At 48.0% G+C, this 14775-nt stretch overlaps 1 protein-coding gene across 3 annotated transcripts in view; it reads right to left on the bottom strand.

The window, feature by feature from the left end:
• LOC147706848 (exportin-5-like) overlaps positions 1–14775 on the bottom strand; it is a 1626836-nt gene that overhangs the window by 196114 nt on the left and 1415947 nt on the right. For all 3 annotated transcript variants that reach the window (XM_086926008.1, XM_086926006.1, XM_086926007.1), the window contains one exon: positions 5388–5525. In XM_086926008.1, the coding sequence (XP_086782134.1) occupies positions 5388–5525 (138 nt within the window). The remainder of the gene's footprint in view (positions 1–5387; positions 5526–14775) is intronic.

Raw genomic sequence — 14775 nt, 5'->3', positions numbered from 1 at the left:
TAGTAAGAGAGCGCACATTTTGGGTCCAGACGGTGGAGCCTCTCTTCCTCTTTCGAGGGATGCGGAGGCGGAAAGAAGGTGGGCAAGGTGATGGACTGCTCGATGTGGAAGGCTGTGACTACCTTGGGCAGGAAAGTGGGTTTTGTACACAACACAACCTTGTCCGGATGGACAGAAAGGAAAGGAGGTTTAGAGGAAAGAGCCTGGAGCTCACTCACTCTCCTGGCAGAGGTGATGGCAACCAGGAAAGCAGTCTTAAGCTTAAGAAGACTTAGAGGACAGTTATGAAGCGGCTCAAAGGAAGCGCACATCAAGCAAGTTAGAACCAGGTTCAAGTCCCACTGGGGCATCACGAAAGGAACAGGAGGGAACATATGAGTGATGCCCTTTAAGAATCTGTTTACAATGGGGGACTTGAACAAAGAAGGCTGATCAGGTAGCCTTCAGAAGGCTGAAAGGGCAGAAAGGTAGCCCTTGATAGTGACCAGAGCAGAGCCCTGCTGGGCAAGAGAAAGGTAGGTGTGGACTGGCCTCGCCGTTGTCCCCGACAGCCGCCACGGCGGTTCCCACGTCGCCACCGCGCTGGATGGTAGTCTGCGGCCCGTGGCTGGCTGGACGTGTGGGGGCGCCCCTTCCTTGGCCACGAAATGAGTGAAAGGCAGCCGTTTGCTGGCACGGGGCCGAGAGGCCCAAGGACTTGGCCGTAGCCTTGGAGTCCTTAAAGCGCTCAAGCGCATGGTCTGCGCCAAAGAGGGGACGGCCATCGAACGGCATGCTCATGAGTGTGTTTTGGACATCAGCCGAGAAGTTGGCGGACCTCAACCAGGCGTAGCGACGAATCGCCACCGTCGTTGCTATCGCTCTGTCTAGTGAGTCAGTAGTGTCCAGTCCACACCGGATGGAATAACGCCCCACATCTCGACTCTCCACAATGGCTTGGCCGAGTTTAGCCCGGACCTCCACCGGGCACTCTGGCAGCACGTCCGCGACCAAGAGGCACGCGGTGTTGACTGACCGCAATCCTAAACTCAGGGAGGAGAATACTTTCCTCCCGTATTTTTTGTACCTCTTGGATTCCCGATCGGGGGGAGCCTCCGGGAATGCGGTCTGGGAATTAGAGGCCTGGATAACTAGGCTCGCGGGGGTGGGGTGGGTAGACAGGAAGCAAGGGTCGCCCGGAGCCGGGCGGTGGAGCCTGGCCACGTTTCTATCCACAGGCTGACCTGTAGCGGGCTTGGACCAAGTGCCCAGAAGAACGTCAGATAAGGCCTCATTAAAGGGCAGCAGAGGCTCGGCCGAGCTTGACTGCAGTTTAAGGACCTCAGTGAGGAGAGGTTAGTCCTCATGGCCGCGACGGGGCGCTCAAGGGCCAAGGGCTTGGCCGCCCTCGTCAGCACCACACTATAAGCCGCCCCCACCTCCGTAGCCACGCTAGGAGGGGAGACAAAACCAGAATCGGGTGTCCAGACCACTGGCCTCCCCAAGCTCTCCTGTCCAGTCCACAGAAGACTGATGCTCACATGCCAGAGGGTCCTCAGACCCCTCCCAATCCCCCTCGTCACCCATCGCCTGGTACTGAGGCTCAAAGGATGGGACCGGGTCATAGAAATAGAAATCTCCAAACGGCATCGAGAGCGGCACCGAGCGGCGCCGCTCCGACGCCGGACCCGAATCGAGGGTAGGACCAGGGACGGCGTCGTCCTGGGACGGCGCCGGTGGAGCGGGGGAGACACCCTTGGGGCAGGCGCCGGCGAGGTCGTGAGGTCGACCGGCGGCGACCCGGATCCAGTGGGGCCCTGCAGCGTCGGGACCGAAGTCGCCGACGGCGCCGGGGCCGAAGCACCCGGCCCGCGTGGGGACCCAGTCGGGCCGCGGAACTCGACGGAGGAGAGAGCGACCTCATGGCCGAGAGGAAGGCCTCGATCTCCTCCAGCGTCGCGTGTGACCAGGGACCGGCAGGTATGGAGCAGGTCGCGGAGCCGCGTGGGCGGTGTCGCCTGAACCATCGGCCGCATCGCGCGAGCGTCGGGGGGAGTCAGAAGAGCAATGGTGCCTCTTCGACTTCTTGTGCCTCTTACCTGAGGACTTCGAGCCCGAAGACCGATGTCGACTCCCTGAACTGTGGTGACTCGGCCCCGCGACCGGTCCCTCGACCTCCTTTCGGACCGGAACCTCGAGCGGCGCGGGCGGACTGCCGAAGCTCGAGTCGCTAACGGGACTGTTCCCGTCTAGCTTTAGACGTCAGGGCCCGGCAGTCGGAGCAGGACTTGTCGTCGTGGTCCGGGCCTAGACAGTGCAGGCGCCGGCGATGGGGGTCGGTAACCGACATCAGTTGGTTGCAGTCGGCGCAGGGCTTGAACCCGGGCATCCCTACCGGCACCTTCGGAGTCGAAAGACTTCGAAAAGAGATCAAAAAGGATCGTAAAAAGTTAGTCAAAAATTGACTAGGGTACTACTTTTTCCGGATCTGCACTTGCTGGCGCGAAAAAAAAAAAAGAACTGACGTCAGCGCGCGGAGGCGGCGTCTAAGTACTCCGACGACGTCATCACGGCGCCCACGACGCCGACGACGGACGCGGAGCCGCGGACGACGCCTACCGACGCGCATGGGTACTGCTACGCAAAAAAATTCCGGATCCAGTCTGACGCCTGGGGATATTCTAAGGTACAGAATCTATCACTAACGTGTCTCTTTCAGATATGGCCCATAAGGCACACTGTGTTCACGGACCACAGTGCCAGTCTGGTGGAAGATAACATTTTCTTTCCTAAGGTGTCCAGCCTCTTGGATTCCCTATCCAGTGGAGTGGTAGGAAATGTGCCAGGATTTAAACAGGAGGTGGAAGCTTGGACCACTAAGCTCTCTAGGGAAGGGTGCTGTGTTAAGAAGTTGGGGGTCCCTTAGGGAGCGGGCAATCATGTTCACAGGAGCCGTTGTGCTCAGTGTGGATCAAGTCCCCAACTCCCGTTAAATGGGAGTGGTTCTTAAGAAGTCTCTCCTGCTGAAGCACATCCGTCAAGACATCAGTCTTGACTGCCACTGAGGGTAGGCGGCTAAGGTCCAGGACCTCGGATGCCCTTCTCATCTCAACACTATAGCAAAATAGGCCTCCTCCTCTGTAGCCATGGTAGGGGGAGAGCATTCCAGAAATTAGTGAAGCGCCAGTCAGGTGGCGTCTGCCGAATTTCTTACACTACTTCATGTTGGGGTCTAGGGACTGGTTTTCTTCGGGTTCCAGCAACCCCTCACAATCTTTCCCAAGTCCCAACTCATAGGACTCGGGCCTGGAAGGCGTGGCTTTAGTCGGCTGACGGTGCTGCCAGGAGCATCAGCATCAGGACCAGCACCGGGGAAGGTTGTCGTGGTACAACCGGCACTGGTCCAGATCCATCCATGGTTCAAAGGGTCCCGACTGGAGCCAGGAAGGAGGGGCGGGTGTGTTGCATATAGCTGCAGGTGGAGAATGAATGTCGGCTCTTCTGAACCCCGGGGGCCCGAAGGCACATCCGCCAAAACTGTCTGACCTCACAAAACTCATGGATTTGGACGGGGTCGCTCTGGCTCCCGGAAACTCAGGGCGACGCAGAGCAGGCTCAACCGTGGAACCAGGCCTCGAATGACGACGCTACCTCGTCTAGTCGGATGACTTTGACGTACGTGGCTAAGTTAAAGACCTCTTTAACTTCTTACTCTTCTTGCGCTTGTGAAACTTACCTGATGACTTGAAGTGCAATGAGGATTTTGGGCTCTGCAACCAATCTGGGACCCTCCTCTCGGCCAGGATCAGGAGTGTTGTGGCGTCAGATGTCAGACAGCAAGGAGCTTGTTTACTCAAGGCCTCGGGTTGCATGGAGCGGCAATCTATGCAGGTCATCGAGTCATGCTCGTGCTGAAGGCACCAGAAGCAGGTCCGACACCGACATCTGCCAATGGCAGGTGTTCCAGGGTCTGAAGTCGGCCTTTCTAGTGGACATTCTGCCATCCCAGGAGAAAAATGTGAAAAAGTCTTCGAAAAAGATCAGTTAAAAAGTGCTTGGTGGTAGCTCTCCAGATCTGCGCTGATGTCAGCGTGTTGGAGTGGCACCTATGTAGGCACTGGGAATGTCTCATCTGATGCTGACACCGCCACCTACTGGTACGCAGGGGTACTGCTCATGGAAATATCGGTTTCTAGTCTGATGGCTGGAGATAATTTTAAGGTAAGGATTCTGTGTCTAGAAGTCTCTATCAGACATAGATGTGCAATGAACAGACAGATTGTTAATGGTAATTATGTTTTTCTTCTGATTGATACTTCTACCTGCAGATTTCCCGTCTTTTGAAATTCTATCAAAAACTATGCTTTGCTTTAGTGCAGTTCCTTTAGGGATATCACCTGAACAAATTAGGATTTGAGCTTTGCTGCTCCAGTCAAGGACAGATGTTTATCTATGACATACAGAGGTCTGTCAGGGGAACCTGTAGCCGAAGCATGTCTCGGAGTCGTGTGAGAAATGTGCCTCACCTATACCAAGGTAATGAAGGAGTGGGAGGCCAAGCTCATGATTGCATGCACATGACGAGGGTCTGACTTGATACCAGTCGCAGTCGAGGTTAAAGTCATGCTCATCTCTAACCTCCAAGTTGTTTAAAGAGAAAAACAAGAACAAAAAAAAGAGCAGGGACGCCTGAACGTTCTCCACTTTGACTGGAATCGTTTTTGGAACCAGAGCTAATAGACACGATACACTGAGGCTCCTCTGCCAGCAGAGCCACTGCCTCCTCCAGAGCCTATTTCAGCTTACCCGGATATTCCAGTGTAGTTTCAGCATGCCATGATGGGGATTTTCAGGCTGTCAGTGGTCTATACTATGATGCACCTAGGGACCACATGAGATAGTTTGTGGCTATGTTGAGCATACCGGTTCACCCTCTGCGCCATACATCCCCACGGGCCTCCCACAGTTATGCATCCACTGTTTGAGGTCACCAGTGATCTTCTAAAACTAGCAATTGGTTTCAGGCTGAGGGCTTTGCACTCAGTGGATCCGTAGACTAACATCACCCTTGTTAGGGGAAAGCTTTCAAAGAACCTGAAGGGTATTTGGGCTAAATATTGACAAAGTGAGGCACAGATATAATCTTCTAGCCAACCACATATTAAAAAAAAAACTTCACTGCCAACGGATCAAGCACCAGTAATACTAGATTCAATCTGCTCACCTGTTAAGCAATCAATTTTCAGTGGCTAAAGTTGGCATGTTAATGTAGTATAAAAATACATTTTTAAATAAATCCCTAAACAACCAAGGCCTACAAAAAAACGTTATGTCAATGGCATTTAAGTTACCTACCACATCTTCACTGCATGGTCTTACTCTGTCTTCCAGAAACACAGACAACCTACCAGAGATTCGTAGATCTGAAATCCAAGCTGAACAAGTGCATCAATGTACATAGCATGACTTGTGTGTTCTCGTAAACCGTTCAGTACCATGGTGAAGAAATATGTCACAGCATCTGGAACAAGTGGTTCAGATATCACCTGTAACAAGAAAAATTAACATGACTCAGACCATGCTAAAATGTTCAGGTCATTCTAGTACCCATCACTAACAATATGTTATATTTATTACATAGTGCATTCCCATAAGAACAAGTTACTTGACTTTGGCACTGTTCTGTCTGATGAATATTCGTTAATTCTATTCTCCGGCGCAAAAATCTATGTAGATTTTGTTTTTGTTTAGCAGTACCCATCACTGACACCAGTGGTGCTACTTCAATTCAGTAGCAGATTTAAGAGACTCATACATTACTCAGGTCAGTATTTCAATATATTGCATCCGTTTATCCAAACAACTGTAGACATTCGTCAGGATCTTCAAACAAGTTTGAGTGGGAAGGTATCTGCGGGAAGATGCAAATCCATCAATAGAAGTTTCCAAAGGTTAAGTGGCTTGTCTTTTCTAATGGATACAACTTCCCAGAGACTCCTCATCTGAATCACTTCTTCCTTTTTTTAACTGGTGTGGTAGACAAAAGACTATGGAACTGCTGGGACGGAAAAGTCCTCCGCATAGTAACATACATGCACCCCTGCCCTGAGTGCCCAAACTGTACTGATGTCTTGATCTCTAATGCGGATTTTTGTTGTCATAGGCAAACATGGATTATGAAAGTGTGCCATGACAAAGGCCTTTCTCAAGGAGTGATATATTTCTGGACCAGGAGGGTCACCCACATTGGTACCTTCACAGTGGTGAAACGATACTGCCTCTATCAGGAGTTAAGGGAACAGATCTTTTTTAACCTGTGCCGCTGGAGTGAGGCCTACAGGCTCACTCATTTAAAGTTCCACTGCTGTGTGCTCAACTCACCCCTTGGCCGACAACGGTTTGGTGTGCAGCACATCAGTGGTGTACCTGTGCTGGGTGTATGTGTGCTTGGTGGGGGTACAATACAGGAATAAGGAAGTACTGTGCAGTACATGCATGTTGATTTCGTGTTCTCGGTGTATGTGTACTTGTGAGTGGTACAATATATGACTGATGTAGTGCTGTGCAGAATGTGCATGTTAAATGCACGTGCTCGGTGTATTTGTGTCTGTGAGTGGTACAAAACATGAAGGATACAGTGCTGTGTAGTATGCGTATATTAAAAGTATGTGCTGGGTGTATGTGTGCCTGTGAAAGACACTACATGGCAGACTGTTTTCTATTTTGGGAGACCAAGGGTCGCATGGTGAAACATGAGGAGAAGAGGTAGAGCAATCACCCCCCTCAGACCGATGTGTATTGCTGCACTCCTGTAAGTTGGGTGGGACACACTTGCGAAAGCTCCCATGGTACACTTCAATGGGTGCTCTTTGATTCAGGGAGGGGTCACAAGGAAGGGGCCTGGACATGTCTCAGGAAGGAGTTGGGGTGGATGAGAGAATCAGAGTAGGGCTTGGGTTCTGGGCTAACCTTTTGATGAATAAGTTATATACCTTCTGTAACGTCTTATCCAGTAGAGACTAGATCTAGCTGCAGTGTTCTTACCTTTAAATTAACCTCAGGAGCCAGACAGGATACAGAACTTTTTCTACAGCACTATCTCTATGCGTCTGTAGAGGGAGTCGAACAACTCCGTAACTACCCCGTCACCAGATATGACATCGCCAGAGTCCATATAAGCCCACCGCTGATGGCAATTTCTTCTGAAATTACTTTCCGTGCTAAAAATTGGAGCCACGTATAAAAACTGCAATGGAAACAGTGTGCCCAAAAAGAATCCTCTTTTTGAAAGATGCTGATATTAATTATTGGTTGTTAGTTTATCTTCTCTTTGTAATAATAGTTTTTTTTTTTTTTACCAACGAAAGGCACGAGGGTGCATAAAAGAGTTCTGGACGAAAAGGATAATCAGATTGCACAATGGGGAGGATGAGTGGGTCGGTAAGGAATCTGCGGCTAGAACTCCTACAGATAAGGTGTTACCAAAGGTAAGTAACTTATTTATCTGATAGATGTCTAGTAGCAGATTCCTTACCTTTGAATGAGATACCGAAGCAATACCATCCTGAAGGAGGAATCCATGCAGAGAAAGATCTCCGGCTACACTATCTGGTCTGAGTAAGAAAAGGAGACAAAGAGAGAGAGACACCAGTTGGGGAAAGCCCGTACAGAACCGAATTTGCAGTTGTGCAAAAACTTGGGAAAAACATGATGGCAGAAGAATAAGACGAGGGGGAAGAACACTCTATATATACATAGCACTACATGTGCCCAAGAGACTGAGGCGGAAGGCTAAGGATATTAACTAAAACTACTGGGCCAAAGTTCCTAGCCATAGAATTAGGCAATGCAGAGAGCACCAACCAATAGCTTAGAAAACCACTGCGAGGAATAAAAACAATCAAGCCCATAAACCACTTGAGGTAGAGGAAACAATTTGAGAGAGAAGGAAGTCCTCTGGGACTAGGCAATGGAGAATCTAAAGAAAAGAAGGTATAAAGCATATATAAACAGGTAGGAATGAATATATATATATATATATATATATATATATATATATATATATATATATATATATATATATATGCGTAGATATATATAAAAACAAACAAATACAGAAATTACACTGCACAATAAAATGTGCCCAAGAAGGGTATACAAACAACCACAACAGTGGCCATGAGCCGAAGGTGAGACAAAGGCGACCTGGAAACCAGCCACATGACCCGGTCTAAAGAGAGAGGATGGGATAGAATTCACAGACCCCAGAAAACCAAATGAGCAGACAGAAACAGCACTACCTACTGAACGAGTACGATTAGGCAGTCGCAAGACAATTGAAAAGAAAACTGCAGGGGAGAAACAACCCCACAAGAATGGAGAGATAAGGACCACAAGGGAGGACTGGAAAAAAGGGTTGAGTTGAACAAGGCCAACACAAGGTAGGCCTATTCAGATACCCAGTCCTCAAATCAAAAGAAAATAGTATGGGAAGACCAACGCCAGAAATGAGGTCCAGCCAAAAGGCCAGTGTAAAGAATTGAAGTAACAGATGGAGAGGCAGTGCCCACACTCAAACAAGCATGAAGGCCAGAAGCAAAAGAAGATCCTCATGAGCACGGGGCAACCTGTGCCCAGGTAACAAGCCAGGGAATAATGTGAGGGATGATCCTGACGTCACCCAATGCTTATTAGTACAAGGGAAACAAACCCCCAAGGAGGTTAGAACCCCAACCACACTCACAAGAAGTAGAGGAAACTCCATGGATACTACCCCAAGGGATCAACAAACCACAGTACGAGCCAACCCGGAGTGGATGATTAAGGAATCCATGTCCAAGAAGAACTGAAGATGAAAAACAGTCATATCCCCAAAAAAGTGTAGGAGGCACATCTGAAGAACAGCCAGGCCAGTAAAGAAACATTGGGGTTGGTATTGGAAAAGTCTCTAACCAAAAAGTGAAAGCAACCGAAGCTTTGTGCAAGGCAGAAGCAGAGGAAAAACAGACCATGCAGAGGCATAAAAGAGGTTGGGTGGCAGAGTAGGCCACCCATGCCAAGAAAAAGACAAGGCATGGTCGCAAGCAACTCAAGAGAAAAAAGAAAATGGGCAGGAGTCAGTCTTGCCCGTATATAGCGAGAACTAGCACAAGAAGTGCTGACGCCTGAAGAGAGAAAGTAGGGAGAACTCTTAGTTCAGGACCAGACAGCGCACCCTATTTTAAGAACTATGCCCCTTTCCCAGAGTTTTCTAGAATAGAAGGGTACTAGATAGCGTGGAAGGAAAGAACCCCCTGGCTAGTTTGGACAAACACTCAACAAATGGGCAGGGTGTGTGGTGGTTGCAAGAAGAATCCCTGTGTACCAACTTTCAACTTGTACCGGTGCACCAAAGCACAGCATGTGGAGCTCCGTATAAGGGGTACTTCGGTGTCAGAAAAATATGGAAGAATACCTGTAAGGGATAAAGACGAAGTACCCTGTAGGACCGGGAACAAGGCAACAGTGCATCCGCACAATACCATGAAAACACCCCAAACAGCACTTGGGTAGAAAGCAAGAGGACACTGTGCAATCACCAGCATAGAACCAAACAAGGCCAGAAAATAAGATGCGTCCTAAACAACCAGGGACCCAAACCAATCCTTGACAGGGTAAGAATGCAAGAACAGACAATTCCTTCCAGGCCAGGCCCATCACACTGTATGTCACACGGAGGTGGCGGGTTAAAATTTGACCCCAGCTGGCACCGCCCTATAATAAATCACACAGGAAAGAAATGAAGGAGACTATTCACAGTCAGACTGAGTACAGGAGGAATAAGAGAACGGTATAGCAATCAGGGATTAAGTTTTCGCTCCACTCAGACTATCCCAAAAACGAAGTAGATCAGTCAGCTTAACAGTCAAACAGATATTGACCATCAAAAGGCATTTCCACCAAGGCGGACTGAGCAGCCACAGAAAAGCCAGAGGGGAGTAGCCAGGCACGCCGGCGAAGAGCTTCCAAAAGGGCCAAGGTCCGTCCAACAGAATCTGTGGTATTCATGCCAAAACGAATCAGTAATGTAGCCACCTGATGGTCATCTTGGATCAGCTGAGTAAGAGTGTCTTGAGAGTCATCAGGGACGGAGGGCAAAAGGCGTGAGACCGAATCTCAACGCATGAGATAAACGGACCAAAATACAAGCCATATTAAGGAACAGTTTTGGAAAAAGAACAACGGTGGAGGATTCCCACCAGAACAGCACCTGGTCAAATATTCTCCCAAAGTTAGTTTAGACCCACACTATAATACATGGGACAATATGTGTGCACACTTCAATAACACCCACCGTTACAATGTTGGTTCAATACATGAACTATGAATTACTTTAAACAAGGTCAAGGTGCACCACTTCAGAGTTTGCATGAACTGATAACTTTGATGAGGTTAACAGCAATAATCACATTAGTTGTTACTTGTGTTCTTTAAGAGTTCTTTTATTAGGTTCAGTTGTAAGTAACAAATCACACACAGGAGCTACAGCCGACGCGTTTCGTCCTCTTGGGACTTCTTCAGGGCGAAGTGAAAGATAGGAAAGTGTCCTTATGTCTTCTCCCGTGACTATCAGGGTGCGTGGAAATATCTGTAACGATTTATTATGCTCGATAGGGTATCCTGTTGAACAAAAAGTTCTCTGTGGAGGAATCTCGTTTGTCCGAGCCGTTCTTATTATTAGGCGGTATATATCTGTTTGTAGCAGCTGCTACCTGACGGAGGAGGACGTTGTACTGCAGGTGGACATAGGAACCAGGGGATGCCTTAGTTCACTTTATTAAGAGTGTCTAAGCAGAAGGTTTAATATCCCTTTCCTTACAACAAGCCAACAATAGATAGCCAGACTAAACCTACATTTTCCATTACCCTGGTTCCAGCTCTCTATGGATCAATATCCATATTCTTGATGATAATAACAAGTACAATATTGAAATACCTTCCCAAGAGAATTTTGGCAGTACAGACTACAAACAGATATATACCGCCTAATAATAAGAACGGCTCGGACAGACGAGATTCCTCCACAGAGAACTTTTTGTTCAACAGGATACCCTATCGAGCATAATAAATCGTTACAGATATTTCCACGCACCCTGATAGTCACGGGAGAAGACATAAGGACACTTTCCTATCTTTCACTTCGCCCTGAAGAAGTCCCAAGAGGACGAAACGCGTCGGCTGTAGCTCCTGTGTGTGATTTGTTACTTACAACTGAACCTAATAAAAGAACTCTTAAAGAACACAAGTAACAACTAATGTGATTATTGCTGTTAACTCCATATTAAGGAACAGTAAAGCAGGAGTGGTAGCAGAAAAGAGTTATTGACCAAAAGCATCCAGCTCTTTAGACCCCCTGTCCGGAGGGACGTTAGGCATGGTAGCAATGCCTAACCAAAGTACCAAAGGCCGTAGCAGCCTGAATCACAAAGTTGTGTGGAGCAGGCTGACAGGAAAGGCAGAGCAGGTCTCCAGGGGCAAGATTGTGCTTGTGAGCTATAGACTGGTCCACGGAGGCCCTTGAAATGGTTTTAATCCAGGTACCCAATATAATATCAATGAGGGCTGGCCCTGCTGAATCACCCCAAGTAAGGGATCACTGGCCACTTGCACAGAACAAAGTTGCAGACCCAGCACTACATCTACTCTCTGCCAAAGCCAAGCTAGCGTCTGAAGGGGGAGAAAACAGGCCAGAGAAGTGGGAAAAATCAAGGCCACTAGCGTCACCAAGGGTAGAAGCCTAATGAAACTCTGGAGGAGGCTCAGTCATGTGATCACCAATACCCCCAAAATACCACAGTGCGAAAGAGAAAATAGCAGGGGGCTCCTCCGAAGGCAACCCGAACAGGACTGCTCCACTGGTGCTGATCTCAACCGGCGTTGAGAGGGTGACACCTCAGTTTCGGGAGGCGAGACAATGTAGGGGCAATTGGTGCAGTCGACGCTGAAGTCGACAGATCCAAAACAGGTATCACAGGTGGGAACCCTGAAGGGCTGTACACCGGAGCAGAGATGGAGTTGATCATGGGTTCTGAGGGCCCAGCTGGCAACGAGGGTGGTCCTGCTGGTTTGGGGTCAGTCAAGGCCTCACCGACCTCCTTGAGGCCAAGAAGCACACCAGAGGGAGGCTGAGAACTACAAATGGTGTGAAGAGAAAGATTGTAGTCTCTCATCTGAGCCATAGTGACCAGGGCAATGGGAAAACCCGAAAGGCGTGGGATAGACACACGCTCTAACTCAAAAATCGGAGGAATAGGAGGCGAGTCAGGGACACTACGCGTACGCTGTAAAGTTGGACACGGCTGTGGTGCTGACCACCTAAGGCGTTTGACTTACCAGGAGACATCGAGGACGAAGGACTCCAGGAGCTGGCCCTCGAGCAGTCCTTGGAGAAAGAAGAGGACCGCGACCGACGAGGGGCTGTCGACCATAGCACCACTAACGGGGTCATTTGACACTGATGCAACGCCGACGATTTAACCTGTTGACACAAGACGCACTTAAGTGTTAAGTCAGGGTGCGCGCCTAGGCACCACATGCAAATAAGATGTGAGGTCAACATTGTAGTCTATGAGATGTAGAGCTGAAATGACTGAGTGTATTAAAAATAAGTGATATGGAAGACATGGGAGTAGGCATTTGTTTGTTGAGCTTCGCTGTCCTTCCTACAAAACTTCACTGACAGTCCTGATGTCACCAATTGGAGTCCCACAAGACTGGAGAGATCAAAGTCTTGGGTAATATTTTCTGAAGATTGATGATGAAGAAATCCTAGAATAGGTTTACTAAATGTGCAAGATCTTCAATGGGAATGTAACCTACATCTAGAATGTCTAAAACAACAAAAACGTGTCCGCTACACTCTAAATTTCTAAAGGATGTAGCTCCTTTCAGTGGTTGCATACTTTCTTCCATCTTGTACCTTCAATTGAGCAGGAGTAGGTAACACCACTGGCTGACCCAGAGCTGGAGGGAAAGCTGTTAGCAACGTGGCTGGAGCCAGGGAGATATGTGGTGAAGCATGCCTGGGGGTTGTAAATCTAGAATTTCGAGAAGAAAAGTAACGGGGAGGATGCAAAAGTAATGGAATGCAAAAGTAATGGAACCCTCCTTTTATTCATATTCCTAATATTGGATCTCAAGCCTTTAGTCGTAAGATCACGTTCCGACGTGGAACCCACCTTCGACAGATATCATGGTATCATTAATATCCAAAGTTCCTATGCTATAATCCTGCCCTCGCTAGCAAACAGATGGGGACTGCACCTGTCCTTAATGTCACATACCTACATGTGGAACACGAACACCAGCATATTCCATGCCTTGACCTCTCTTTCGATCTCCCCACGGGCATCCTTAGAGAATGTTGAGTGAGTCCCCTCTAAATGCTCCTTGTATCTCCTGCGGATGTCTGTATTGGTTTTCCTATGCGCCATTGAAGATTGAAGCATATCTTCTGTCTGTCCTTAAGGGTTCTTGTGGACTACTATTGGCAGTAGCCACATTCCTCATTAAGATAGAAACCAAGCCACCAATACTGACCTTGTCAAGGTCAGTCTGCACACTCTTGCTACAAAAGGAAGGACATCTCACACAGAGATGGCATTCTTTTGTGAAAAAGACAATATTTTCTATTCCAAATCAGATTAAAAAAACACTGTTGGTTCCAAAAGGCATTTAGTGAAGCACTTTTGGAATTACCTGGACAGAAAAGTAGTTAGAGAGGCCACGGAGTAAGGCCAAAAAGTGCAGCAACTGTCACTGACAGGGCACAATGGAATACTGGAGAATGCTTCTTAAAGGAGCAGTGTCAGTTTTCCACTCTTAGTCCGATCTAGCCTATCTAGCCACACTGTCGTTCCTTTTCACACGTTTTCTCTAAAAATCAGGTCTGTTGAAGAATTTATTTGTTTTATTTTAAATTAAATTAGCTTTTAAAGAAAATAAAGAAATTCTGGCCAACAAGTCAATATAGCCTATAATAAGCTGCATATATTACACAGTGGCAGTCATCGAAGTCAAATAACATTTTCTTCGAATGGATAGTTCTAACCGCAGATTCCACAACTCGTATATAGATTCTTGCGGGGAAAATGAAATAAGTTACTTACCTGTAGCTGAAGTTCTCTAGTATTAGAAGCTTTGGGAGAGGTGTGGCGCCGCGGCCAGGGCGACTGACGCTGGAATCTGGGGACCACGGTTCGATCCCCGGCTCCGGCGGCAGGTTAGCCCAGCACCATGTGACTCTGGCAATAGCTTGCTTAATCTTCCCGACGGCCCCCAGCGCCTAGAGACCCTTACGGGTGATTGTGCGCTTTACAAATGTGGACTTTACTTTTCATAGATTCACATGCTTGAATCATTTCCACTCGTCATGATGGGAGGCCCTGGTACTTAAAATAGTAGTAGTAGTAGACTTAAATATAGACTAAAGAAGGCCTAGGCCTCCTAGTTTAACAACCTATCCTAATCTTTATAAAGAAAAGGACACATTATTTGCCTCAACCAATCAGCACTAATCACCCTCTAGAACACTCCTGAAGGAAGCTCAGAACCTCAGATTTTTTTAGCACAAGTGCCATATACAACCTGTTGAGACATCTAAGGTGAGCTTCCCCCTGGGGAGGAGGGTGGGTTGCATGTGTATCTATGAAAGCTTCCAATACCGGAGAACTACACTTACAGGTAAGTAACTTATTTCTTACTCTAGTATTGGAACTTTCATAGACTCACATGATTGAATCAGAGTAGCAAGCAGTT

Source organism: Lissotriton vulgaris, chromosome 6 (genome assembly GCF_964263255.1).
Source record: "Lissotriton vulgaris chromosome 6, aLisVul1.2, whole genome shotgun sequence".
Classification (NCBI taxonomy): domain Eukaryota; kingdom Metazoa; phylum Chordata; class Amphibia; order Caudata; family Salamandridae; genus Lissotriton; species Lissotriton vulgaris.
The sequence above is the reverse complement of the archived record's forward strand: the minus strand, read 5'-3'. Positions and strand labels throughout refer to the sequence as shown.